Source organism: Cebidichthys violaceus, unplaced genomic scaffold (assembly GCF_023349555.1).
Source record: "Cebidichthys violaceus isolate CVI_PGR_0920_01 unplaced genomic scaffold, fCebVio1.0.p SCAF_68, whole genome shotgun sequence".
Classification (NCBI taxonomy): Eukaryota; Metazoa; Chordata; class Actinopteri; order Perciformes; family Stichaeidae; genus Cebidichthys; species Cebidichthys violaceus.
In genome coordinates this window covers 697423-723580 of record NW_027176905.1, presented here as the reverse complement: position 1 = coordinate 723580, position 26158 = coordinate 697423, and the positions used below count along the sequence as shown (strand labels likewise).

Sequence of the window (26158 nt, the reverse complement as noted above, 5' to 3'; positions counted from 1 at the left end):
AGAAACTCATTGAGTTGTTCAACATTATTTTTTATCATTATTTCACATTTTCCTAGAGTAAGATAAGAAAACACTTTCATGTCTGTGTGTTAAGCCTGGAGCTACAGTAACTAGCTTAGCATAAAGACTGAAAACAGGGGGACACATCTAGCCTTGTTTAATTTTAGCCTTGTAAAAAGAACAGTTTGTGGTTTTAGGGGGAGTGACACGATGTAACCAATTGGTGCTAGTTCTCTATCTGTACTTGTCCTTTAAGCTTTATTTTAAAATGGAGATGAAATTAAACAGGTATACTTTGTATTCTAACCTTCATTTGTGTTTATCTGGTTTCTTTCCTTTCCAGGTGTTCTTTTTGCTCAGGCAGCAGCAGGGTCTGCTTTGTCCGGTGCGGTCGGATCGTCCGTCTCCAACAAGACGGTCAGCAGTCGTGTGGCTCCACAGCAGCAGCACACACCTACCTCAACCTCCAGCAACCAGTTGTCTTAACAAACCCACAGCCTTTCCCCTTAATTTTCTTTATTTTTTATTTCCACATTAAGTAAAGCCAAAAATCAACCTCATTTTCTACATAATCTATGCCAAAAAGAGAAGAACCATAAACTGTACAGAAAGACACAAACTGAAGCTCAGTTACACTATCTCAGGTTTTCTCTCACCAACTCACCTCTTTTGTTCTTCATAGCCAAAATGATTTCGGAAAAAAAAAAGATAAAATAATATCTCAACTGAGAGCCAGTATATGCTAAACAAATATGTATGCACAACCTGTGAATTATTTATTTCTGCATAGATGTACAGAACAAAAGAGAAGTTAATAACTAGGAAAGGCAATGCACTGTTTACACTCACAAACACAGCTACTGATTGACAGCAATGTTTTATCCTCTAGGGGAGAGATTCTTTTTTTTGGTTTTATTTTACCTTTTCATTGTTATTATTGTTATTTTCTTTACTGTGTTTTATCATTTAAATCTTTAATAATCCTCTCACTGCAGGAAAAAAAAAATATATATATATATTTAGAATTCTATAAAAAAAAGAAAAGAAAGTGAATTTCCTCTATTTTTAATCAGAAAAGCTTTAAAGGTATATGTTGTTTCGTCAGGGCATATAACAATGTACCGTTGTGACCTCATTCTGTGTAAAACCTTATTTAAATGGCAGCCATTTTGGATCTATTTTTGGAAGAGTCCGGTGCAGGTCTGCGCTCCTGTTGTGTACCGACATACACAACATATCAGTGCCACAGATTCTCCAGTGAAATGTAAAACAACTGGTTCTCAATCTGTAGGAATATTGGTTCATTTTTTCATACATTTGATCCATTATTTATTGCTACCAGAGTCTCGTGATAGATTTAACTAGAATGCTACGTAGCTGCAAGTTCAAGCAGTTGTTGTGGTTGTTCTTCCTGAGACAGCTGGCAAAGTCTAAAATCCTCACCTGCTTGTTGACATTAGGCCAGTTCAATCTGTGCCAATCTTGCAGGTTTTCCGTCAAGCTTATGTTAAAAATGGCTGTTTTGTAAGAGGAAAGTCAGTTGTGCAGATGGGAAAATTAAATAAAACCTTTCTTAGGAGATTGTTTTTATTCTCCTCGCTGCACCTCAACATGCTGGCCTTTCTGAGCCGCAGCAGCGTCCACACCGACTGTTGATGTTTGGGGTTCAGATTGTATGTGAATATTACACATTTTTGATTGTTCTCAGGTGTCCGTCTGCTCATCGCGTTGTACAATATCTTGACAGAGCAATGCTTTTCAACATCCTTCTATGTGGAAAGATCAATTTTCATCTTCTTTTTTTTTTTTCTAACTTGGCCTTTTAGTGAAGTAATTGTCTTCAGGTCAGATGCATGCCTGTATTTGTAGATAAAGCCCTTCAGCGATCAGGAGTGAGGCAGGAAACGTTGATTTCCTGACTCTCATGGATTATCAGGTGTCAGGAGACGCTTTCTGAGCTTCAGAATCTGATGTTTTTTTGTTGTGGTTCTTTTGTATTATAGATTACAGATGCTTTTATTTTTTTGTTTACACTTTGTGTTTTGCATGATTTAGTGCTTCTTCTGATCCAAGTGCTTCTTATCCTATGCTGTGACAAGGACCGGGTCCCCTTGAGACTAGCTTTCAGGGACATAACAGAGAATGTCTTGTGATCCTCTGACTGTTTTTAGATGTTGCTTAATCTGGGCTTTTGACAATGTGATATCAGAGGTAATCATAGCTGCGGCTGAGCGCTCGCCTGTGTCTTAGTTTTTGTACGGACACTTACTGCAGGTAGATGTTTAAAAAGTTAAGTCAGCCCCAGTGGAGATACCATATCATTAACGTGTCGTTGTGTTTCTGCATTTTGAGGTAGATCAATCATTCAGCTTTTTGAACTTTAACCTGTGTTACCTCTCTGGACTGTTAAAGATTGTTACTCTGCCCCCCTAACCCCACCCCTACGCAAAGCAGCCTCATTCCTACTGACGTTAGGAAGTAAATCAGGCTTTGTAAATGGGTTCTGTTCTGAGGCCTTAACACAGCTGGAGATGACCAGAGAGCCAGCAGTACCTCACTCTAATCAGTTTTTACTGTTCCAGTCAAATATCACCAGATGGCTGTCGCGGCTTTGATTCTGTATTCGCCTCTCGGTGGGAAATCACCTCCAGCTGCTACTCAAACACCGATCAGTTTAGAAAAGTACCCTTTCTAAATGGACACCCAACAACTCTCATTCAAAGACACGTAAAATCATGAAATGCTCTTCTTAAAGTTTAGTAAAATAGTGAGGAGGAAACTGTCCAGCCTCACTTGTTTTATTACTTCCTTGGAAAAAAAAGTGGCGCTTTTGTTGGATTTTAAAAAGTTTGTCAGAGGCTGAACTTGAAGCCAAGACAGGATCTCATTTGTTGAGAGAAGCAGCTAATTCACTCACAGACCCACTTATTCACATTTGGTAGACAGCTGACTCTCCACAAGGTGCATGCTGCTGAGGCGTTGTCAGACCAGTTCAGTGCATGACAACCTGCGCCACCTACAGGCAAGAAAAGTAATAGCAGCAGTTTTGACTTGAAGATGTGTTGATGTCACCACCTGCAGGCAGTGAGTGCTACTGCTTCAATTTCATGTCTTCATAGTTGCTGTTTTCTTTGTGTGTTGTTGTCTGTTAGCTTTTTTCATTACCGCTGAGCTTCCTCTGGCACTTGTAGATCATTTTGATAGGTCAGCTTGCTTGTTTTGCTGCTTTAAAATGATAACTACAAAATCCCAAACACTCAGATAGAGCTGAGACAAAAGGAGAAATAATTGCAGTTGTACCAGTTATTGCCTATAGATGGCACTAGTGTCAAAACAACAGCAACAGATATTACTTTCCTGAGCTAAAAGTGGCACAGGTTGGCTTCTGCTGGCTCTATACCTGGACACAGTTTAAATTTGATCATGGCTAAGCAACAAAGCAGGACTAGACTGCATGGTTTTCCCTTCAAAACCTCTGCATTTTCTTACTGGGTGTCCAATGCTACTCACAAACCGCAGCACTTTGGCTCCGACCACCTACGTGTAACTCAACCAATGAAATAGTTTATATGTCCGAGAAACATTTGCAGAAGTCATTTTACAGATATAGAGGGGATGAAGGTAGTAACATATATCGTATATGTGGGGAAGAGCTAGTTGTTTTGCAGATGTTGCTTCAGTCCAGCAGACTTTACAATGTGAATGGCATTCATGCAGTTTTGATGCAGTCTGATTTCAAGACTTCTCATGCCCCCCTCCAAAAATATACATTTGATGGTATGATAAATTCTAGTATGATGTCAAAAAGTCAGATTCTGCTCTTAACTGCTGCTCTTAAAATTGTCTCTACAGTAATGGTTATATGTTATGCTAATGTATCCGTTTATAGGCCATAACTAGGACAAAAAGACCTCCGTGAAAGCAGCTGTGAATGTAATGAATCACAATGTAAAAGGATGTTTTTACTCCGTCAGTTTGGTGACAGAAAGCCTGGCATGCCTCTCTCTCTGTCTCTCTATCTCTCTCTGTCTGTCTGTCTTCATGAGTAGCAGATGTCACAGTTGCTGGTAATGGCTGACAATCAAATGGAGACATGCTGTGGCTGAAAGCATTAGTTTTTTGGGGGGAGGACTGCTGGGGAAAGCAGAACTTAATCAATACTGATCTAAAGGATCAACATTGCTTTTTTAGAGTTGACCCTGTGACCCTTTGGCCCCTGAGGCAACATTCAAGCACCTGCCCCCTTCAATAGATCCATCTTTATTGTATATATCCATCGACCAGCTTTGTGAGATATTTGCATTTGAACAGTGAAGGTACTGCAGCTCTCTTGCTCTCACTTCAGGGAAGGTTTTTAATTGCATGCTAGTGACAATTAGGAGACGTTATGAGAACACTGTATACCTCCAAACACTCATTGTGGTTGAAGGGACATCCCTCTAACTACAATCGAGCCTCGTTTCTACCTCAAGAACTAATGAAGCAGATTGCTTTGCTTCAGACTGTTGAAGGTTGTGTTCAAGCAGGAAAACCTCATCAAAAATGTTCCTGATGCAGGTTCATAAAGACTTTGAGTATGAAAGAGATTGTAAGGACCACAGACAATCAGATATCACCTTTGTTTATGCAAGGGGAACCTGGGATCATTGAGGGTTCAGTTCAAGCTTCAATGTCTTCACTAAGAGCTCCCCTCAGTGGAAGGTTTTTGTTATGACACACAATCAGTTCAGATTCCCTAAATGGAGACGCAAACAGGTCTGAGCTCAGACTGCAAACATTCAGTGTCCTTTTAATTTGAGCATTTACTGCAAATGAGTGAACTGTCATTGTTCATTTTCTCCCAGTGTTTCCAGAGTGTGTTCCTTGTTCCTCTTGAGATCATCATGGGACATTAAAATCATCCCCTGAACCCAGACTCCATATCCGTTGTATGCATCCACTTCCAGGATTCATTTACTTATTAAAAACAGTGAACAATAAATATTCAAACTTGCCTTGCTCGTTTCTCTGTAGCTGTGGTCAGGCAGGTTCCTCCATATTGAAAGAAACATTGGAGCAACGGTAGCTGTGAAAACTGCATCAGTCTTAACTCTGCATGAAACCAGAGGTTGCTCTCAGTTTTGAAAAGAGTTTCTAGCAGGTTTTTGGTTCAGACAGGTATTTCTTTCTGAATGCTACCAGCTGCTTTTTATGTGTCTGTAGCCGCTTTGTTTTCATCGTGAGATAGACGATGGTCACTCAAGACTTTGTGTCCACAGTTATATCTGCTTTTTTTTTTTTTCTGTCAAAGTTATATTAATGTTGTGTGGTAATGCAGTTTTAAATGGGTTGATTTCTATAGTATGCTTGTTTGGTGCATTCATATGCTGTTGTACAGATCAGAAAGCAATGACTCTGCTGGACTAATTTTCATCACATTCTTAATGCATTTTTTTTGTCTTGGAGTTTGATTTCCTGACAAGGAAGGAAGTAAATGTAGTGATTTTCAGGGGCTGACTCCCAATCAGCACAAACCCTCGGAGTCTCTTGTGCTCGGCTTGCTTGCTCTATGCTATAACATTCAAATGTTTACCTTGAAATATTGCTGCTTTCACTCCCACCAGAGCCGTAGCTAAAGAACCACTTGAAACCTTACTAGATCCAGAGTGTCTTTCTTGGAAAATTGACTCCGACTCCTGTTCACATGTTGCTGACATGGAAATTCTTTACCATTTACGGGTTTGGGGGGGTTTAGGGGCTTTTGACTGAACTTCACCACAGACTTTCCCTCCATCAGGGGGGCTGTGGACAAGGAAAATGAGAATTAACAAGATGCCTTCTGCTGTGACAATTGTTGTATGAATTAACCTGTATTACAAAGATTCATTAAATATAATATTTCTGAAATATGGCTGTTTAGGGCTATGAATTATATCATGTTCATATTGTTTATTTGCTCTTTATTTGCTTTTGCTTTTTTTTTTAAATAATATGCTGTAGCAACACCGGCACACTGAGATTACATTAAGAGCAAATACATTAATATAGCGATGATAATGATTATTTTACAGATGCATGTGAAGTGCGTGTTGGCTTTGCGTGTCTTCAAGTTAACTTCAGAACTGAAACAAGGCTCTTGTCTCTTACAAGTTCTCAGGAAAATCTACCTCTACCTCCAGTTTGATGTATTTAACCCAGTTCAAGTTACAGTTTAGTGGGTACACAAAGAGGGAGTTGGCACCAGGGTCTGAAATTTACTCCAACATACCAGTATTGGTTAGTACTTAAGATTAGTTACAATCATGTGAGCTTGTATTGAATTGAAAGTATGGTGGTAGTATTTATGTCATTATCTCAACTGGAAACTAAAAATGCTCTCAGCAGATATATTTATCACCCTGGTAAGTGACGGAGAGGTTTATTTTGGACTCTGGGGTGTCTTTCTCCCTCTCTCTGTTTCTCTCTCTGTGTTACAGGTTTATTTGAGCATCAACAACAGGGAACCTCCAGCTCAACAGCTACTATGTAGTACTACAACAAGTGCTGCTTCTAGCACCACTGTTAGTACTATGAGTGGCTTTTCAGTCTTTTTTTTTTATTAATGTGTGCTTATTCCTCCTTTTTCTATAAATGATTGATTTTTTTTTAATGAATGGGATGTATACCAATAACCACAGTAACAATGAAGTGGCAGCGGGAAATGCATCTGTTTTCTTTGTTTTTGAAGGGTGAAGAACTATTCTTGTCTATTTACTCAATATGTGTTTGTGTGAATACTTTTATTTTTAATCTGAAATTAATAAAATATCACCTTTCTTAAATGTTACCCGAGTTTGGGATGTTTTTTTAATGTATCCTAAGATAAGTTATATGAAATATGTTCCATTCATTTTTTTAATGGGATAGCTCAGTCTTTATTTAAAATGTGTTCATTATATTGATGCTGTAGTTAACAGGGCTAAGACTTGTCGCAGTTTCTTCTGCATAATGAGGGAGTCCATTTTACGGGGAATCCAGAAGTCTTATATTTACCTTTTATTAACTTATTCTTTTAAATGTCTTATAGTTTAATTTATTTAAAAGTACAATATTTGCCCTTGAATTGTAGTGGACTAGAAGTATAAAGTAGCCGAAAATCGAAACACTACAGGTCACCCAAAATTGTACTTAAGTTTTGAAGTAAATTAGCATTTAGCACGTTTCTGTGTTGGTCTCGATGATGACCCGAGTCTCGCGTTGAAGCTGGGGCTTTCTGAAGCACCGCCCAACAATGGTGTCTGCGGTGGTGAACCTATCGCACCCCGGCAGATTTAAATGATTCGAGAAGACACAGGGATGAGGGGGGCGGTGCTAAACAAACTGTTTTACTGAAGCGAGCCTGGTGGAGGAAAGAAGAAGAGCAAAGCACAGGATTTAGAAAGTAGCTTCATCACAGTAGTGTGGTCTGTGTGTTGATGTTTTACAGGTCCTACTTGAAGAATAAAAATGAGACTTAGGTCTCAAAAAACCGTTGACGTTGCATCTTGTTTGGAGACGCCGCGGAGCAAAAGACGGTCCAACAAAGCGACGCCGATAAAAGATGTTGTATCGGGGACAGAAAGCCCTCTTCAAACACAGGTAACACACCACCCTTTGCTAAGATTAGTTTCTCAATCAGTGGACTAGTAATAGCCCCACATACGTTAATGAAAACAGAAGTTTCAGTATTCTGATCTGATGCTACGGACGTTAGCTTTGTGTCGAAACTGAACGGTGGCGTCGCTAACATAGGTATTATGCGCGTGCCCAGAGGTAAACTCACGACCACCGCTCATACAGGCTGTCATCATACGGTGGTTACAGCTGATCCCGACAGAAGCAAAGCCTTGACCCTTCTGTTCCCCCTCTAGTGAACACTGTTAGCACTGCTAGCACCGTTAGCTATCATGAGAGCCGTTTAGAGGCAATCGAAATGCTCCCAATCTTGGATATTGCTCCTCTTTACAAATTAAATGTCTACAGAATGTAATAGACACAGCGATGCAGTCGTATCCAATACTGTCCTAACTTAAAGCATTCAATGGATGCTTTAAGCATTCAACATTTAGACAAAACCAGACCTTAGTGGCGCGCCCCCCCCCCCCCCGTGAAGCTTTTACATAAGGTTCAGCTGTGTGACGTGGTGTCTGACAGTGTATTGATGCTGCAGCAGAGGATTAAACATCCCAGTTGCATGTAAGAGGGTCCTGGTAAAAGTAGGTCATTAGACACACACATGCAGACAAACAAACAGGACTCCAGCAATGTATGCTGTTTTAGGTTATTTTGTTTGTGGCTCAGATGTGGTCATTTTCTTTTGTTGTGACTGTTTCAGAAATAGGCAAATGAAAAACAAATACACACAATCGTATCGTGCACGACTGGGGCTTTTTGCTATGCATTGTTCATATACTACTATAGTACCTTGTTGGCAATACAGGTGGTTTTGTGCAGCTTTTCATATATTTTAACTCTGAAACAGATCTGCGTTGTTGTAGTTGTGCCTTTTGTCTTTTTGTGTCTGTTTTCCATTTCAATAATAGCACAGTCATGTAGTATTCATGTTGCTGTTTGTCTATTTCAAATGCTCAGGATTAATGCATAATGTAGCTCAAAGCCCATGCAAATCAGAACACTTACTGAGGCAGTGAGTGACTGTAGTATTCCTGCTTCTTTAAAGATTATTATGGTATTTTAGGCGTATGTGTTCCACTTCAGTTACACAGATATTTGGACGCATTTTGAAAGCCAATCTTACAATTTGTACACAAGTTATTCTCATTATTCCCCCAACTGTAGTGAAACAATAGGACGTCTTTGGGCATTGCTGTCCTTGATAAAAGACCTCTTAGGGCAGCAATTATGGTGGTGTTTGGTCTTTTGGCCCTAATATGTCTTGACAATCACACTTCTAGTTTTCACCCCTGACTTAAAAAAATCAACTTTTTTACGGTGTAGGATGAAGAGACCTTGGACAATGACTCCCACCACTCAGATGACGAAATTCCCACAATGACGAGGCGACCACTGCCCAGAGGCCGGGCAAGGAAGAGAGCTATCGCTGTTGATGACAGAGAAACTGGTATGTTTTTAATATGGTATTTCTTCCTGAACATGAATTCCTTAAACTGTCCGCTGCTCTTCTTCTTATATTTTCTGACTGATAGTCTTCTTGTGGTCTAGATTTGTCATTCAAGACTCCGATCAGGCCCATCATGCGTCATGAGCGCATACTGTCGGAGATCGACCCGGTGTCTCCTCGCAATACAACAGCCAGAAACATCTACTCGCCCATCGTGCGTTTCCTCACACCCACCAAAGAGAGTGAGTACAGCTACTGTCACTGCAAGTCTCTGTTCTACATAAGGCTTGTAGTGCCTTAATCAGACTGAGCTTACATGAATGCAAGACCTCAACATTGAGAACAGACAGGAACAAAGTACTGAAGCGCTTCCCATCATTAAGACAATGTGTAGTTTACCAAATATGGCAAAGATTTGCTGGAAGTAATAAATGTTCCTGGTTTCTCAAAGATGAACAGACTTGTGTTGCTTACAGTTTCTACATTTTGTTTTCTGTCCAGATGTGAAGCGTGCTGGAAGCAACGTGTTGATGAGCCCAGAACAAGGTGTGTTTGGTTTTGGCTCCATTGACCTTCTGGCTGGAGAAGAGGATGATGAGATCTTCAATCCGTAAGTATAAAGCTTCTTTCAGCCGGGTACCCCTTTAATTTGATAGTAATTTAACAACCCTGCACCCCTACTAGATCATATCTTTATCTACTTTTTCATAAAGTTGACTAGTACTTTAAATATAAATGTAGCGATGTTGTTATGCAAGTGTTGCTCTTGTAATTCATGTTGTTAGTGATTCTTTCTAGTTCTAAGACCATTATTGTCTTTTCCAGCTTCACGTTCATCAAGAACATACAGTCGCAGTCCCAGCATTCCCAACCCCAACTCAGAGATATTCCCCCCAAGACCAGGAGCACCCCAGAGGCCACGCTGGTGGTTGACCTGGTGAGTTTCATCCTCTGGGCACAACAAGTCAGATACAGTCAGGGCCATAAGTATTTGGAAAGTGATACAATTTTTCTAATTTTGCTTCTTTACTCGACTCCAATGGATTTGAAATGAAGCAGTCAATATGTGGCTGAAGTGAAGACTTTCAGCTTTAATTCACCGGGTACAACAAAAATATCACTTTAAACGTTTAGGAATTACGGCCATTTTAACAAAATCCCCCCATTTTCAGAGGTGCACAAATGATTTCATAGCCAGGTATGGTCTGTTCCCTTGTTATTCCATGACACATTAAGAAGATAAAAGTATAAAGTAAGAATTAGCATTTGGTAGCTGGTCCTTGGACCTCTCGGCATGCGGACCAAAGAGGTGTCAATGCAGGTTAAGGAGCACAAACCTATCAGGCAGTTAGCAGAAACATTAAGATTGGCCAAATCAACAGTTTGGTAACATTTTTAAAAGGAAGGAATGCACCAAAAGGCCAGGAAGACCACAGAAGAAATCTAAAGTGGTTGGTTGCAGAATTCTTTCCTTGGTGAAGAAAACAACTTCATAGCATCTACTGAAGTCAAGAACACTCTGGAGGAGGTAGGCGTGTCATCGTCAAAGTGTACGATCAAGAGACGCCTTCATGAATCTGAATACAGAGGGTTTACAACAAGGTGCAAACCACTGGTAACACTGAAGAGCAGAAAGGCCTCATTAGAATTTGCCAGAAAACATCTGAAAAAGACTGACCAGTTTTGGAACAAGATTCTTTGGACAGATGAAACCCAGATTAACTTGTACCAGAATGATGGGAAGAGAAAAGTGTGGAGAAGGAAATGAACGACCGTGATCCGAAACAAACCACATCATTTGTCTAACATGGTGGAGGCAGCGTTATGACATGGGCATGCATGGCTGCCAATAGAACTGGGTCATTGGTGTTTATTGACGATGTCACAGCTGATAGGAGTAGCAGGATGACTTCTGAGATGTAAATGGTAAATGGACTTGTACAACGCTTTCACACTATATGTCATTATTCACCCATTCACACACTGATGACAGGGGCTACCATGCAAGGTGCCACCTGCAGGAGTAACTAACATTTATTCAACATTCACACACCATAGGCACAGCTACTGGAGCAATTTGGGGTTAAGTGTCTTGCACACGTCGACATGCGACTAGTGGAACCGGGGATCGAACCTCCGATCCTCTGATTGAATGACGACCCTGCTCTCCACTCTCCACTGAGCCACATAATAATCCATTTTTTAAAATAATTTAACACTGTCTCCCGTTAAGTACTTGGTTTGGGTTTTAATATGAAATAAATTAAGTCACTTTGGTTTATGTCCTTCTAGGAGGAGACCCTGATGTTCAGCTCTCTGAATGTAATCGAGGAGGCGGAGTACACTTTCCACACAGCTTTCCAGGACCATCAGTACAAGGTGACCACTCACTGCACGCTTCTGAATCTCACACATACTGAGCTGATGAAAAAAGATTGAAAAGATGATTGACCGATTCTTTCAGTGTGTTAGTCCTCTTCAGCGGGGCAGGAGATATGAGGAAATCTAGTCTTAATCTGGAGAAAATACCAGAACTAACAATAACACACTCATCGCCACCATGTTGTCTCATATTTCATTCAGTAATCTGTGTTTAAAGATGGTTTAGCATGTTAAGCCCATTAACCCAATCCAACTGTTTATGTTTCAGTGCTGCAGTGAATTGCAAAAAAAACTTATTTTCTGAATCCAGATTAAGTGAACTAGTTGAACTGCATCTGTATAAACGGGTTACTTTATTCTGTTCTTCTCTCTCCTCCCACTCGTCAACAGGTGTACATGATCCTACGGCCACACGTCAAAGAGTTTCTGCAGTCCGTGGCAAAGATCTATGAGGTATGAGTTTGAGTTAATCTGATATCAAATGAAACGGTCTGGTCTTTTAACGATGCATTTGGCTCTAGACCAGTTCTGTCTACAGTATGTTTGTTTTTTACTGACTCAATAGTGACTCAGCTCATATTTAGTTTTATGAAATAAAACAGATAAAACTCTTGAATTGGATGCAATGTGAAAACATAAGAGATTTTATTTTTAGGCCATATTTCCTAGCTCTACCTTCCCCTTTAATTTATTTTCATCTGAACCAATATATTTCAATCTTTTTATCATATTTTTCTTTCTATATGAAAACAAAATGTAGTTGTTGTGGGGTTGTGTGGAATCGGTTCCAGCTGCTGTTTTGTGTTCTGTTCCAGCTGTTTGTTTACACATGTGCTAAGAAGGAATACGCTGAGAAGATACTGGACATCCTGGACCCTCAGAGAAAACTGTTTCGGTATGACTCCATAAGATCCGCTTCCACTTGTGTTTCATAAACTCTTTGCTCGACCGCAGAGACATGCACTCTGTCAGCTTCATCAGGCTCAGTGTTAGCCTGCTGCTGACCCGTCTGTGAGCAGCAAGCTGACCTGTTGCTGCTCAGAGATGTTACGCGGTCTGTTGGTGGATTAGTCGGTCACTCTGTGATGTCTGACAGTGTGAGGGATTTAGCTCACTGTTAACCAGAGTGACTTATAATGGTGAGGACAGTAGAGTTTAGCTTTCCTTTTGACTTCACGTTGTCAAATAGACGGGATGTGAAGAAGAACAGATGATCAACAGTAAACTCGGTGTGCTGCCTGTATCATGACATATTCCTCAAGCTCCTCATTTAGAGCACCAATGTTCCATATTACAATTTATCAAGTGACGGTGCTTGGTTCACAGAAACGGGTGTGAACTGTGTTTAACGTGTCTATGACTTCTCTTACAGACATCGCCTGTATCAGGACGACTGCGCCTGCGTTCTCGGCCACTACATCAAAGATCTCGGCGTTCTCGGGAGGGATCTCGCCAAGACGGTGGTTCTGGACAACGCACCCCACACATACCCGTACCATGTAAGCATGGCGATTTTTGAAATGTAATGCTGTGTCATTATTGTATGGTGATATTCTACAGTTTTGTTATTACCAGCACATCAAATGAAAGGACCAAAGTCATCAACATGTTTATCCATCTCTTTAAAAAATGGGAAAATATCTTGGTTGACAATAAGAAAAATATAGACTTTCATCAGACTTGTCTTTTAATAACAAAGATATTATTATTGTTTATCAGATGATGGTTTGATATTATCTTGCAATGGCGACTACACTGACAAGAATTACGTCCACGTTTATATTCACGTAAGTTTTGATGTTTTTGCAGCTGATGAACACCATTCCCATCAAGAGCTGGTCCGGAGAGTCGGAAGACCGAGAACTTCAGAAGCTCGTCCCCTACATGGAGAAGCTGTCTGCAGCGGTATGTCTGTCATTTTATCAGCTTCTATGATTATTACATGCAAGTATTAGATTGTAGATTGCTGCTTCTGTGTTTTTTTTTTTAATCCTATGAGTATGGGGATTTAAGTAAGTAAGTGCCTTATGAAACAGATCGGGTATTGGCCGTAATGTGACTTACCCGTATTAAATACAGGGGTTAACTGTACTACTTGACTTCACTTGGCCGCAGCGAGCCACCAACTCGGTTCTTAGTGCTACAGCAACCGCTGGCTACATGTTACCTGACATAAAACTAGGTTTACAGATCATTAGAACAACATTGGAGGAGGAAAACTTTGATTCCTAAAATGTTCTTGAGTATCAAAAGTATTTGCAGGGTTAAAGAATTGAGCCGTTAATGTGTGTTTCAGTGTAACGTTTCAGGACTATAGTTGTTTGTATATGTTTTATTCTCACAGTGGTCATCAGTGCAGCCTGTACATGTTTCAGTCAGCTGTGAATAAAGCGGATGATTATCTGTTTCATCATTCACTTCCAATATCTCCTGTTGTGTTTTTTCAGGAGGATTTTCGGGAGGCTCTGAAGAAGAGGAAGGACCACTTCCACAGGCTGCTGTCAGAGGACTAACGGGATCCCTCCCTCTCCCTCCCTCACTTTAACTACTTTGTGACTTTCACGGCTCATGTTTGCTTTCTTTATGCTTTGGCCAAAAGCAGAATCCAGTAAGAACTAGCTAACCTTTGTGGTGGACCTGCTCTCCCTCCTTTCCCCTCTCTGATGACTTCAAAAGATGGCACGTCGGTATTTCAAACATGCTGCTGGTCGTTTGTCACCAAAACCCTGTTTTTCCAAGACTCATTCCACAGGGCAATAAACTGCTGCCCAGAGTTTGTTTATATTTACAAGAAAAAACTTGAAATATGTTGATAGTCAAGATCTTTTAATTTATTGATTATATTGCTAATCAACAGCTGTTATTTCTGTATATTTTAGACATGCTTTTTTTTTTGTATGCAATGAAATCATCGATAATAAATCGGAAAATAAAGCACTTCTGTCAGTCATATTGTCTTTGTCGCATATAATCTGTTTCAGTTTAGTGAAATAGTATTTGATTTAATACTAGATCTACGTTTCTCAACATGTGAGGTGAGCAGTTTGTCAGAGTGATGTAGAGGAGGAGGAGGAAGATGATAAAGTGCACAGCTGTGGATATTGTCAGTGTTGCAGCAGAATGAAATCATGTGTATGTGTTATCCTGTCACTGTTTAAAATTATATATTCCATTTTCCACAAGACTGCCTGATCCTGGTCAACATCTTGTCTGCTGGTGTGTTTCATCGAAGTCGGGTATTGTTGTTTACTTTTTGTCTTCACTGGGTTTTCAGAGGTGTTTCTGTGGTGCAGTTATTTTATTTTTCTACAAAAATGCTGTTCCAGCTGCTGAACAAATAAAACATCACTTCCTGTGCAGCAGGAAAGAGCCACCAGTGTGTCGGGGTTTAAAAGAGCAAATGGAAAAGATGTGTAGAATCGGTGGGATCCCTTTCAGAGATTACAGTTTAACGTATTAATAAAGAAATATTGCCATCATATTAAACTGTCATCTGCGTGCCTCCGATTTTTGACAGCAGACTGGGAACTAAAGCTGATCTAAAACTGAAGTATATTACAGAAATACCAAAACAAAGTTAATTTTAACAGTAAGACATATGAATTTAGTGAAACCAAAAGAAATAGACTGAATATTTCTTCAGTTAATGAATTGTTTTAATATAAAAATCTTACTAAATAGTAAGTGTCCTTTTGTGACCTGTTCAAATTGTATTTTATGTGGTCCAATATACTAATATACTTTATCTACAGCAAATGTTTTATGACTTTAAATGACTGACTTAAACTATTACGCATTATAAAATGAGTTGCTGATTGATAAGCCTATAAGTCAATAGGCCTATAATTGTATTATTATGTAACCAGCCATTAATAAATAATACAAATGTTTATATATAAATAAGTAAACAAAGGGACCACGTGTTGACGTATTTCGCAGTAGATATAATCCTCCTGTGAACATCTTGTAGTTCATTAATGATATAATAGTAATAGATCCAGGACTTAATAAACAGTGCAGTAAAGGCATTACACAGTAGTACACACTATCACTCTGTGTGCACATACGGGAGTACTGAGGTTTAGTTTGAGTGTAAATGTTGACTGTCCTGTTTAGTTAAACTCGTGTTTGTGATGAATGTGATTGTTAATGATGAATGTGGAGGTAAACTGAGACAAAGTGCCTCCTCCTCTTCCTCCTCTGGCTTTATTTGCTCCATATGGTGTTGGACATGGTACCCAGGAAAGAAAAAAAAATCTTTTGTGGGCGGAGGAAAACCCTAGTATTTTGTCCGTCCTGAAATTTGATTCAGAAGTTCAGGATCCTGGAAGACAAAAAGCAAACGGAGGGGGAGGGAAGAAAGGCAGAGAAGGACGGAGAGTGTTTTTTTTTTTTACTGCGAGAAGAGTAAACTCACCAAATACTCTGTAACCTCCGACTAAAGTAAGTCCATTTATACGCGGCATGTTTCTACTTGAATAAAGCGTTACACCGGCATTTCATTGAGCTAAATTAATTCACATCTGTGTCTGAAATCTGATTGCTAACTGTTGTAATTGCTGCTGAATGGCCTCATAATATAAGGTTTCAGCGCTGCTATTTGAGAAAGACTTGCGTGTCCTTTACGCGCACATTCATGCGGGTGCGTTGGATATATTTATCATCAAATTGGGTATTTCCTGCAGCCGCTGTACTAAACCACTTTACTTGATTTGTGGAAGAGTAATTGTTAAAATAAATGATTGCTCAGCATCGGGAGAAAGGTCATTTTCCAGGGGGGAGTAGGAGCACATTGCCCCCTACGCGCGTTTCCACAGCCACGATAAACTCCACTTAGATTTGTTTTCCTCCGATCCAAAAGCCCGACGAGTCCTAATTTGCGCTCTATACATGGTAAAGTCCCCATTTGTTTGGAGAAACGTCCCCGCCGCAGATTTGCGTGCCGATTCTGCGGCACGGTTGGAAGTGCGCCAAAAATATCCAGAAGAAAATGCTCCAAACTCAGTCTGCAGATGTTAATGAAAAACTCTGAAATTCACCGTGCAGTTCAAATAACGGCAGATAGGTGTTATTGATCAGACTGTTCTGTAGTAATCACCGTCCTAGAAGTATATTTAGTGTTTTTATACTGTAGCCTAAAAGTAACCATAGTGGTACAATAAGTATTCAGACCATCTACTTCAGTACATACTATAAAATACTCCATAGCAAGTAAAAGTCCTGCATTCAAATTGTACTTAAATGTACATTTGTATTGGCAACAAAATGTACTTTAGGTGTAAAAAGTTAAATTACTCATTATGCAGGATGTCAGCTGTCAGTGTTGTATTGTTAAATTATTTTACTTTTATGTTGTAGTTAGTCGAGATGAAGCTATAGTATTAAAACTGTTTCATGTACTGTTGATAATGCATCACATTTAATAAACTGATCACATGTTTATTATCTGAAAAGTTACTTCAGTCTACAACAAAAACTGAAGTAAAAGTACTTAGATACTTTCCACTGCTGGTAATTAAATTATATAGGTCTTATTATCTTCATTAAATATAATTTAAGGTATATTTCCCAGTAGGAAATCACAATAACATTTTTGAACTAATTTATTTTGCCCTGTTGTGTGACATAATCCTCTTTATGTTATTTCTAATCAGCTATCTGCTGTTACAGTGGTGTGCAGGAGCCCCTTAAGGGGCCCATGATGAATCTGAGGGAAGGATCAAGTACAAATATATACATTAGAAACTAATTTATATATAATTTATGTTTTCTATTGTCTTGTGAAATACTTCATACTTTCACTTCCTTAAACCTATAAACAATCTCAAAATTAGAAATTAAATATCTGATACAGTCACCTCTCCAGGCCTCTAGACATATAAAAAGAAGTGAAATACTGGATACTTTAAACTTTTTAGACCTTAAAATCCTGGAAGACAGGGATCCCTGTTTACACACTGAGGTCATAACCTGAGATACGGGGTCACAAGCTGTAAAGGTTGGGAACCACTGTGCTAAAATACTGCTTCATCACATAGCTGCATGTAGGGGATTAGAATAGAAACACTGAGGTCATGAACTAATGGTCCTTCTGGTGAAGGATATTACTTTAAATATCTGGGCATCAAACCTCAATAGTAATCAACTGAAATGTGTCTGCAGCGTCAAGTATCAAAACATTTGTGGCTTTAAAGCAGGTAACATTTCTACCTTTGTCCCATAATGAAAATAAGAAAAGTTTTTTATTCAACATTGAGTCATTTAGCAGTTTGATACTTTTAGTTAAAGAAAAGGTTAAAACATGTGGGTATGCTTATTCGCTTTCTTGCAAAAATGAAGATGAGAAAATGTATATACGTATGGGAGTGGTATCAATCATTTAACTCAAGGAATGAAAGCAAATAAGGGTAGTTTTATAAAATATAAAGCAAAGTATTGATATGTTACCCAAATTTAAGTATTGTACAGACTCATATTGATGTCTAACCTTAGTTCTACCAAATACTTCAGTCAAATATATTGAGTCTAAACTCACTGGAACGAGCCTGCACTCGCCACCATTCATATGTTTTTAATTGTCGAATGTGTTTAAAGTGTTTTGTCAACACTGTTGTCAAAACCTAGAGATTCTTAGGAAAAATAAAGACATGACCTCAGCGTCCCGGCGGCATGATCGAATGTTTCAGTTTTGTGTGCAGTATCTTTTGGATACAGAAGTAGAAATATGTATTTTTGACAGTGTGTGCCAGTCTGTTCTGTTCTAATTTGGAGACGGTAATTAGTCCTGTTTCATTATATTCTCAAGTATATATTTTTGTATGAAAAGGTTTCCTGAAAACTACAATCTTAAATGATAACAATTCAAACCTGCAGGCAGTGTTACCTTTCAGAGGAAGATAAACTCTGACTTCCTGTCAGTGCTGATGATTGTACAACCACGGACACATCAACACTGATTTCCTTTATTCCCCCCAAAAAGCCCCTTTCCTCACATGGCCAGTTTGACATCACTCCACATAGAGTCCCAGTAAAGTTTTGGTTTTAGGATTTATGCATGTCTTTTGGAGGGTAAATGCTGCCTTTGTTAAAAGTGGTAAACTGAATATTTTTAAAACAGAATTAATAAAGGGGATTAAAAACAACTCTGAACTCGTCTTAACTTTTTTGGTTTTGAAAGCTTTTTAATGCTTTTCAATATTCTGTCAGGTTTTATGATGATGTGTCGTCTTTGTGTCCCACCAGATGCTTGAAAGAAAGTAAATAACTCCATTTAATAAAAAAAATAAAGATGAAATGCTGTGTGATGCTTTTTAAAGACTATTCTGGTTTGGCTTCTCTGACACTTGGAGGAGAATGGAGGTGGTTTTACTGGACTGTGTGTCCCTGGTTTGGTGTTTTTAACTATTTTTTTATTTTTTTTGTCTGGACCTCTTCCTGCTCCTCTCAGGCTGCGACTATGAGCACCTCGGGGCTTCAGGCCACGAACCAGCAAAATGTCAAGGAGCTCGACAGCATGAAGGAGTCCATCAGCGACATCATCAACCAGCTCCAAGACATCGACCCGACCAGGCTGTCCTTCTCCCCTTTCCTGGACCTGGACACTCAGATATCCTTGGCGACGGTATCAGACAGTCCCGAGTCCTCGGTGGAGGAGCTGCACTCGTCCTCCCACTCCATCTGCGGCTCCCAGCGCTCCCTTGAACCGCCACCAGCAACTAATCAGCCAAGGAGTGAGTTATTATTGTTTTTTACTGTCTGCCTGACGGAGCTGCAGGAAGCCAGACGGGAAGCCAGAACGAATTAAGAAAGGCTGAAGATGAGTTTGAGTCCAGACTGAATCCAAAAAGAGATGAGACCGAGTCAGGGCTGATTACAGCAGAGCAACAGTTCTAAGTATGTGCACAATAAAAGGAGCTTTTTTTTCTTAAGGTTGAGCAGATGTGTACCGTAGATCCACCTGCAGGAGCACATATCCACATCAATGCCTTGCATACAATTTTTGATACAATAATAATAGTTTGTAGAGCTGGTGAGGACATAAGAAAGCACCGTGCAGTGATAAAAAACATCTCTTTGACTTTCAATTTTGTTTTAATTTGTAATAAGTTGAGTTCAATACAGTTGCATTCAGTTACATAAACATTAGCTTCAGAAAGGTTTATCGTCTTCCTGTCCCTGAAGAGAAAGAGCTTTGTTTTTTTTATTAATTTAGGTGAGATTGAAGACTTACAGACTTTACTATCTAGTAAAATGTTGTCTTTCTGGATGGAATATTAAAACAAATCTTAAGTTGTGTTTTAGGAGAGGAGCCTTTGTTAGATTGTATTGACAGGAGACAAAGTTCTAATGTTTGTTATATGTAAAAAAGTGATGTTCCTGTCTGACAAACATTTCACCACTGCAACAGCAGCATATAAAGTCCATGTGGACCAGAAATGTGCATGACACATTAAATAATGTAATGAACTAACTTAGTAGGAAAAATAGTTTTTTGGACTTAAGTCGAACAGATATGAGACTAAGTTGAAGGCATTTTTAGAGTCTAGAGGGCTGCAGTCCTGCAGAAGGGAGACCTCCTTTATAATGTGAAGTGGGTGAATGTTTGCAACTTTTGGATGTTGATACGATTGCCTGCAGCAACAATGACAACACCTTTGTAAAAGTTGGGAGAACATCTGTAGATGTCTACAATTCCTCTTTCTGCACATTACCACCAGATTTTTGATGGACAGTGAATAATTGTTTCTATATAGTATATGATAATATAATATTTATTCATAAGGTACCAAATTATCAACCGGCCAGGGCCCCAGAGACCCGAAAAGGCTCCAAGTTCTCTGTCAATTGTTTGTCTTCTGTATTTGAATAGATGCTAATTTCATTAAGGACTTTGCAACACTGAAGTACAATTTTCAACTAAGCTGCATCATGACCTCATTGTGTGGTTCTGTATTAGAGGGTCTGGTTTCAGGACTTCATATTGTGTTCATGTGGTGCATATTCCTGAATTATTTCAATCAAATATCACAAACTAATGACAAAAAGAAAACTTGTGATCATGTTGTAATATTCTTGCATAGGAGTACTGGTTGGTTTCGGTGTCTGTGTGTACACCATAACTGTGGGAACATGGAGGAGGTGACAGGGAACCACAGGGTTGATGGTAGGGTGAGATCAGTAGGTGGCCCAACAGTATTTTACCTCCTAAGGTCATCCTAATAGGTTAATACAGCCATGTGCCCACCTCTCCAAAATGTTACACAGGAGACCCTGACATGCAGGAAGTGAATGATTGATTAGTGTGAGTCTGCAGTAGATGGCTCAGTGTCTGGTTTTGGATTGGGTATTAAAATGTGCTCTGGTTTGAACAGGCTCTGCTCCCTGCCACCATCAGCCCAACGACGACCTCCCAGAGGAGCCACGAGGAGATCAGACAGAGGAGGGGGAGCTGGATCAAACTATTTCCTGTCCGATCATCACAGCGCACGATTTGGATGCCGCCACGGAAAACTGCGTCAGCCTTCCAACCCCAGCCTCTCAGGGAGACCTTTCGAACGGCACAGACACACCGAGATGGAGTCCAGAATCCACCAATCTGGACTGCACCGTGGACGAGGGTCGGCCTCTGATAGGTCCTCCTCCGGAGAGCGTGGAGCTGACTGTGTGGAGCTCAGAGGGGCAGGGAGAGACTTGCGAGGCCGCAGACGAGGCTTCAGATCGGGGACAGTGCTGCTGCCGCTGCTGCCAGTGTAAATGCTGTCAGAGCGGCCGAGTTCCTGCGTTCTTCTCAGTCCTGGCCTCTCTCCTGTGTGCTGCCGGGATCCTCTATGCACTCTATTTCTATGTCCCCATTAGACCCCCCGACTGCCCCAACATGTCCAGCCGCATCGTTTTCACTCTCTGCTGCTGCGTGGTGGCAGCCGTCCCCATCCTGCTCGGTATGCATCACAAACCTGCACACTGACATTAAAAAAACATCCGTGTGAGCCCCAAAAAACGATGAGTTAAAGATTAAGAGAGGATTTGGTTTGTCTGGCCGTCTCGTCGCGGAATGTTTCAATGTCTCCTGTTCCCTTTAATTTCATGCGCTTTGAAACCTCAGTGTGCAGCAGACGTCTCTCCCCAGGCCTCTGGAGAGAAGCATAATTTCCTTCTCCTGCACAAAGCTTTAAATGGAAACTACAATAAAGGGTTGGCCTCGTCTCTCATCTCCCAGGCTGTGGCCTAATTGTTCAGAATATTTTAATCGTTTTCCATCCATGGGCGACCAGAAACAAGATGGCAGGTGGCAGAAACACCCAAGACCAAAGCCTGTCCAGATCATTTACCTCTCACCCACTTGTCAAGCTGAGGACAGTGAGGAGTATTTTGCATGCAATGCTCCTCTGTAGGCCAGCAGTTACAGTATTCAAATGAAGATTATTATAATGACAGAGTATTCTGTCAGACGAGATCAAGTGCAGCTAGGAGTTTTGTTTGTGGAAAGATGGCCACGATTCAAGATACTTACTGACGTATTGCTCCTTTTTGATCCCTTCGCAGCGATGCTCATGGGAGCAGCGTGCCAGTTCTGCACAGCCTCCTTCAGTCTGCGGGAGTCTTTTCCAATGAGGCGGGCGGTGCACCAGCTGTTCGTCACGGCGTCCTTGGAGCAGTTACTCCTCTACGTCCTCAACCTCGTGGTCATGGCCGCTTTACTGCCTCAAGACCAGCTGAAGTTGGTGCCTATACTGGTCGTCATGTTCATCTTTGGAAGGTGAGGCTCTAAGAGAGTCCTTTTAAAAGGCTCCTTCATGACTTTGACACACAGACATGAGAGGCAAATCAATTCACAATAAAGAAAAGTGACATGTGAAGAAACAGCCGACCAGAGAGCAGCAGCACATATTGCCCATTTAATATGAAGAATAAAATCATATTGCAACAACAATGAGAGTCTACAGCCATCAAGACACAGTGGTGCTTTGAGCTAAATGTTAATATGCAATGACAATGCTAACATACTGATGTTTAGCAGGTAATATTTACCAGCTAGCATGCACTAAACACAGAGTGCAGCTGAGGCTGATGGGAATGTCAGTTACTTTTTTTGTTTATTAACCAGAGACGAGAACAGTCGGGGGATCAATAAAGTTATTACTAATCATCCTAAGGATGCCTGAACCAAATTTCATGGCAGTTCATCTAAAAGTTCATCCTTGAGACATTTCTCTTAAATGTACTTAAAATCTAATTATTTAACATTGTTGTATTGGTACTTTTTAAAAAGGTTTTCTGAATATCTCTTTCCTCTCTTGTAACTGGAGTTGAACTGGTAATCTTGCTCTTTAAAACACCGTCAGGGAGGAGTTTGTATCAGTGAAGTTTGAACTTGATCTGATTTCCTGTTTTATGTTCAATCCTCGACAGGCTCGTTTACTGGATCAGTCTGAGCGCGTGCAGCTCCTGGCGGGGCTTCGGCTCCAGCCTGACCGTCTTCCCGCTCCTCGCCATGGTGGCTCTCAATCTGTTCCTCATGTACACCCTGAATCTCAAAGAGCCGATTTTTGTCTCTCAGGACGTCCTCTATAATCAGGTCACCCCCTCTTCCTGGTTAGGGGAGACATCACAGAGCCCAAGTGGCAAACCAGACATCCTACCCACAGACATCCTGGTCGCTCAGTGAGGAGGCGAGCTGCGCTTTCTTCTTTCAGAGGAGGAGATCTTTTCCCAAAATAGGCCATTCCTGTGGTTTCCAGTTCAGCACAGCAACACACGCTGCCACTATAACCTCCAAGTCTGTGACAGCTTAACTTGTATTTTTGCTTCTCCTATACAGGACTTCTTTTTTGTGGATACATGCTTATTATCTGAAATGCAAGAGCTTTTTCCCTGCTAGTGGCGGAGGACACCTTTGAACAATGCTGTAGTCTTAAAACATTTGTCCGTTAAGCTATTCCAGTGCCTATGTTTAATGTTTTGAACTCTGAAGTACTTAAAAGCTCTGCTATATATATGGCTAATTTGGTTTGACCTAAAAAAAACACAAGCAAAACAACTGCAGTTGTCAGACTTTATTATTATTTTAACTTGTCCAAAAAGTTTGTACATGATGAAGACAGAATAAAAGCCATTTTTAACAATACCTTTTCAAGCTAGTTTTCAGTTCCTTCACTGACTTTGACCAGTATGATTGAGCAGCTATTCTTGGAGAAACTGCAGTGTGTGTTTATAGTGCTGAGACTGTCATTATGTGATAACATGCTCTCGATGTTCTCTGGTTGCTTTCCATCTCCACCCTGCTGGTGTCCTCACTACTGCTGCTGCTGCTGCTGCTGCTCACTGGGTTTGTGGCGTAAAATGAGGCCAAAACAAAAACAGGATGCTGAAGATGGGTGCGCTTACTTCTTTTAACCGTTTAATCACAGGAGATTAAAGAGCTTTCCAAATTACTTTAATTAAAGACAATTTGTTTGACATTTGTCTGCCTCAAATGTTACAGTGCCAGATAAAGGTCCACGATCGAAACGTTGTGTCTAATAAACTCAGAGATGACTTTCTTTCACATGTGATTTTTATTTTCTTACGCAGCAGGTTTTACCAATTTAATACCCGTATAGAATATTAAAAAAAGATATATTATTCTGCAGGTCAGACTAAGTAATCAAGTTTGGGCAAAGCCATCGTATTTGACATCTTGTAGACCAGTGGTCTCAAACTACCTGTCTTGGCACCAGATCAAGCCCACAACACCAACTCATAAGCCCTCATCAAAGTTATTGATAAAACTGTCCCACAAAATGAAAGTTATTTAATATAATTGTAATTGTTTGTCTTTCTCTATTGGTATTCTGCAAAATCTTAGCATAAAACGTGTTTGTTTTTATTTAAAACCATGTGGCAAGCTGTACCTAAATGTGCAAATTGCTACAGTGACAAAAACACAATCTATGGCCAGCAGAAATCATATCAAACTAAATAAAATGTAAATGAAGTGAAAATGGTACAACAAAGGTACATAAAATACATAAAGTAAAACAAAGACAGACAATCCATAAATGGGATAGTGCAGACACCAAAATGTCTTTTCGAACCTAAAACAAAGGACCTGTAGAACAAACAATTTAAAGAGAGGTGGATGATAGTTGTTTAATGTGACTGCTTCCTGTCTCATCTGCAGGTAAACAGCTGCCTTACTCCAGAAATTCATAACCTACATACAGTACTGCATACTGCAGAGCAGGCTGGCACAATGGAGAGGTATTGTGTAGGTAAAAGGTCTTCTTCTTGACCCTGTTACACAATCTTCCTTAAGATGAGAGATTTTTTTTTAATTTTCATGACAACTGGGTCAACTACTTTTTTCTAGCGTTGGGTATGAATTTTCATTCTCTACTAGAGATTTATTTTTGCCATTAAGGTCATTTGAGCTCTCGACTCCTGTTATAGACTAAGTCATTCATCAAACAATAATTGTCTGATTAATTGATACTCCATTAGCTGCCGTGCCAGGCTGCTCTGCCTGTGTTATGCTATTTTACCTTTTCCTTGTGGGATTTAAGATATATTCCTTCAAATCCATTGAAAGTCAGCTGTACTTCACTTCACATCCATCAGTTCCACTGGAGGCTGCCCAGTAAAACCACAGCCTGCTGCAGTCAGCCACTGTGTGGCTCAAGCCTTTCTCAAGTGCTCCAAAAGATGCAACCACAGTCGTAACAGGTAGAAGGTTCATGATTTACTGTATACTCAGGTAGATCTGTCTGACATGAAGGGTGTTATGTGATACTGATATGTTTGATTAAATAACTGTGTTTTGAAAACACATATCATGAAGGCAGCTCAACCATTAGAGCCGGGCTGCTGCTGCAAGTTGATTATATGGTCCTAACCTCTAAAGTAAAAGTACAAAGCCAGTTCTTTTAAACACATTTGTATGAATGATTTATCACAGATTACCGTGCCAGGGAATAAAACATTGCTTTGTTATATACAAGTCCAGTTGTTAGTTAAATCCACAGACAAACCTATGATGTATACTCTGGATTTTGGTGGAAGTGATTTCTGTGTTTTGTCAATTATATGCTCAAATATTATGCGTTGCATGTTTTGAAGAAGCAAATAAGGTCTCTAGAATAAATTAAATGAAAACAGATTGTTTTATTTTCTAGATTCATTAATCCTAATCTCCAGCTGTCAATAGTCCTGCCACTTTTTGCTACTGCACATCTGCACAAACAGTTTGAAAAAAATGCTCTTTACAAAGTCTGTTACATAACTTGCCCCACTGGAGGGAGCTAAACAGCTATAACAAAGACTATAATTAACAGTATCCGGACTGTCTATTTACTTATATATGGCCAACATATTATAAAACAGATATCAGTGTTTGTCAGTGTTGTCCAACTCATGGCTGCAGCTATCACTGAGGACACTGAGGACAGTGAGGAAACATTCTCAATGTTGTTTCTTGGGAGTTTTAACAACCTGAGAAAATGATAACCTTCTACAATTATATTACACCGAGTGTGTTTTGAGGCTGATTCTGACATGTTATTATTCTGAGTCAATAGTTTTAATTTGACTAGTTAGCTATGACCTCAACACATATTTGAACAGATAAATTGATCTAAAAGTGTTCAATACCAGCCAAAAATAACCAATACAACATAATAAACAAATAATAAATATGATAAATATGAATCAGTATAAATAGAA

General features: G+C 39.9%; 3 protein-coding genes across 3 annotated transcripts in view; all 3 read left to right on the top strand.

Moving 5' to 3' along the window:
* The window catches only part of arid3a (AT-rich interactive domain 3A), a 45078-nt gene extending 38273 nt beyond the window's left edge, over nucleotides 1-6805 (top strand). The window contains exon 9 of the mRNA XM_068734910.1: nucleotides 344-6805. Coding sequence (XP_068591011.1) covers nucleotides 344-486 — 143 coding nt within the window. The 3' untranslated portion in view covers nucleotides 487-6805. The remainder of the gene's footprint in view (nucleotides 1-343) is intronic.
* A 525-nt stretch (nucleotides 6806-7330) lies between these two features.
* Nucleotides 7331-14411, top strand: ctdspl3 (CTD (carboxy-terminal domain, RNA polymerase II, polypeptide A) small phosphatase like 3). Its single transcript, XM_068734931.1, has 11 exons — nucleotides 7331-7596; nucleotides 8956-9079; nucleotides 9181-9321; nucleotides 9581-9689; nucleotides 9905-10016; nucleotides 11372-11458; nucleotides 11852-11914; nucleotides 12277-12356; nucleotides 12834-12960; nucleotides 13271-13366; nucleotides 13909-14411. Exons 1-11 carry the CDS (start codon nucleotides 7465-7467, stop codon nucleotides 13972-13974), a joined length of 1137 nt encoding a protein of 378 aa, XP_068591032.1. The 5' UTR covers nucleotides 7331-7464; the 3' UTR covers nucleotides 13975-14411.
* Nucleotides 14412-15735: 1324 nt separating this feature from the next.
* Nucleotides 15736-23597, top strand: LOC137890720 (uncharacterized). Its single transcript, XM_068734909.1, has 5 exons — nucleotides 15736-15904; nucleotides 18909-19191; nucleotides 20833-21399; nucleotides 22004-22217; nucleotides 22871-23597. The coding sequence occupies exons 2-5, from the start codon at nucleotides 18918-18920 to the stop codon at nucleotides 23124-23126; spliced, it is 1311 nt and encodes a 436-aa protein (XP_068591010.1). The 5' UTR covers nucleotides 15736-15904; nucleotides 18909-18917; the 3' UTR covers nucleotides 23127-23597.
* Nucleotides 23598-26158: the final 2561 nt, after the last annotated feature.

Bases quoted from the DNA above. Each gene is read 5' to 3' on its own strand.
- ctdspl3 (XM_068734931.1), top strand. From the start codon at position 7,465: ATGAGACTTAGGTCTCAAAAAACCGTTGACGTTGCATCTTGTTTGGAG. The intron at 9,080-9,180 runs GTATGTTTTTAA...CTTGTGGTCTAG, and splicing joins TGTTGATGACAGAGAAACTG to ATTTGTCATTCAAGACTCCG. The intron at 9,690-9,904 runs GTAAGTATAAAG...TGTCTTTTCCAG, and splicing joins GATGATGAGATCTTCAATCC to CTTCACGTTCATCAAGAACA.
- LOC137890720 (XM_068734909.1), top strand. From the start codon at position 18,918: ATGAGCACCTCGGGGCTTCAGGCCACGAACCAGCAAAATGTCAAGGAG. The intron at 21,400-22,003 runs GTATGCATCACA...ATCCCTTCGCAG, and splicing joins AGCCGTCCCCATCCTGCTCG to CGATGCTCATGGGAGCAGCG. The intron at 22,218-22,870 runs GTGAGGCTCTAA...AATCCTCGACAG, and splicing joins GTCATGTTCATCTTTGGAAG to GCTCGTTTACTGGATCAGTC.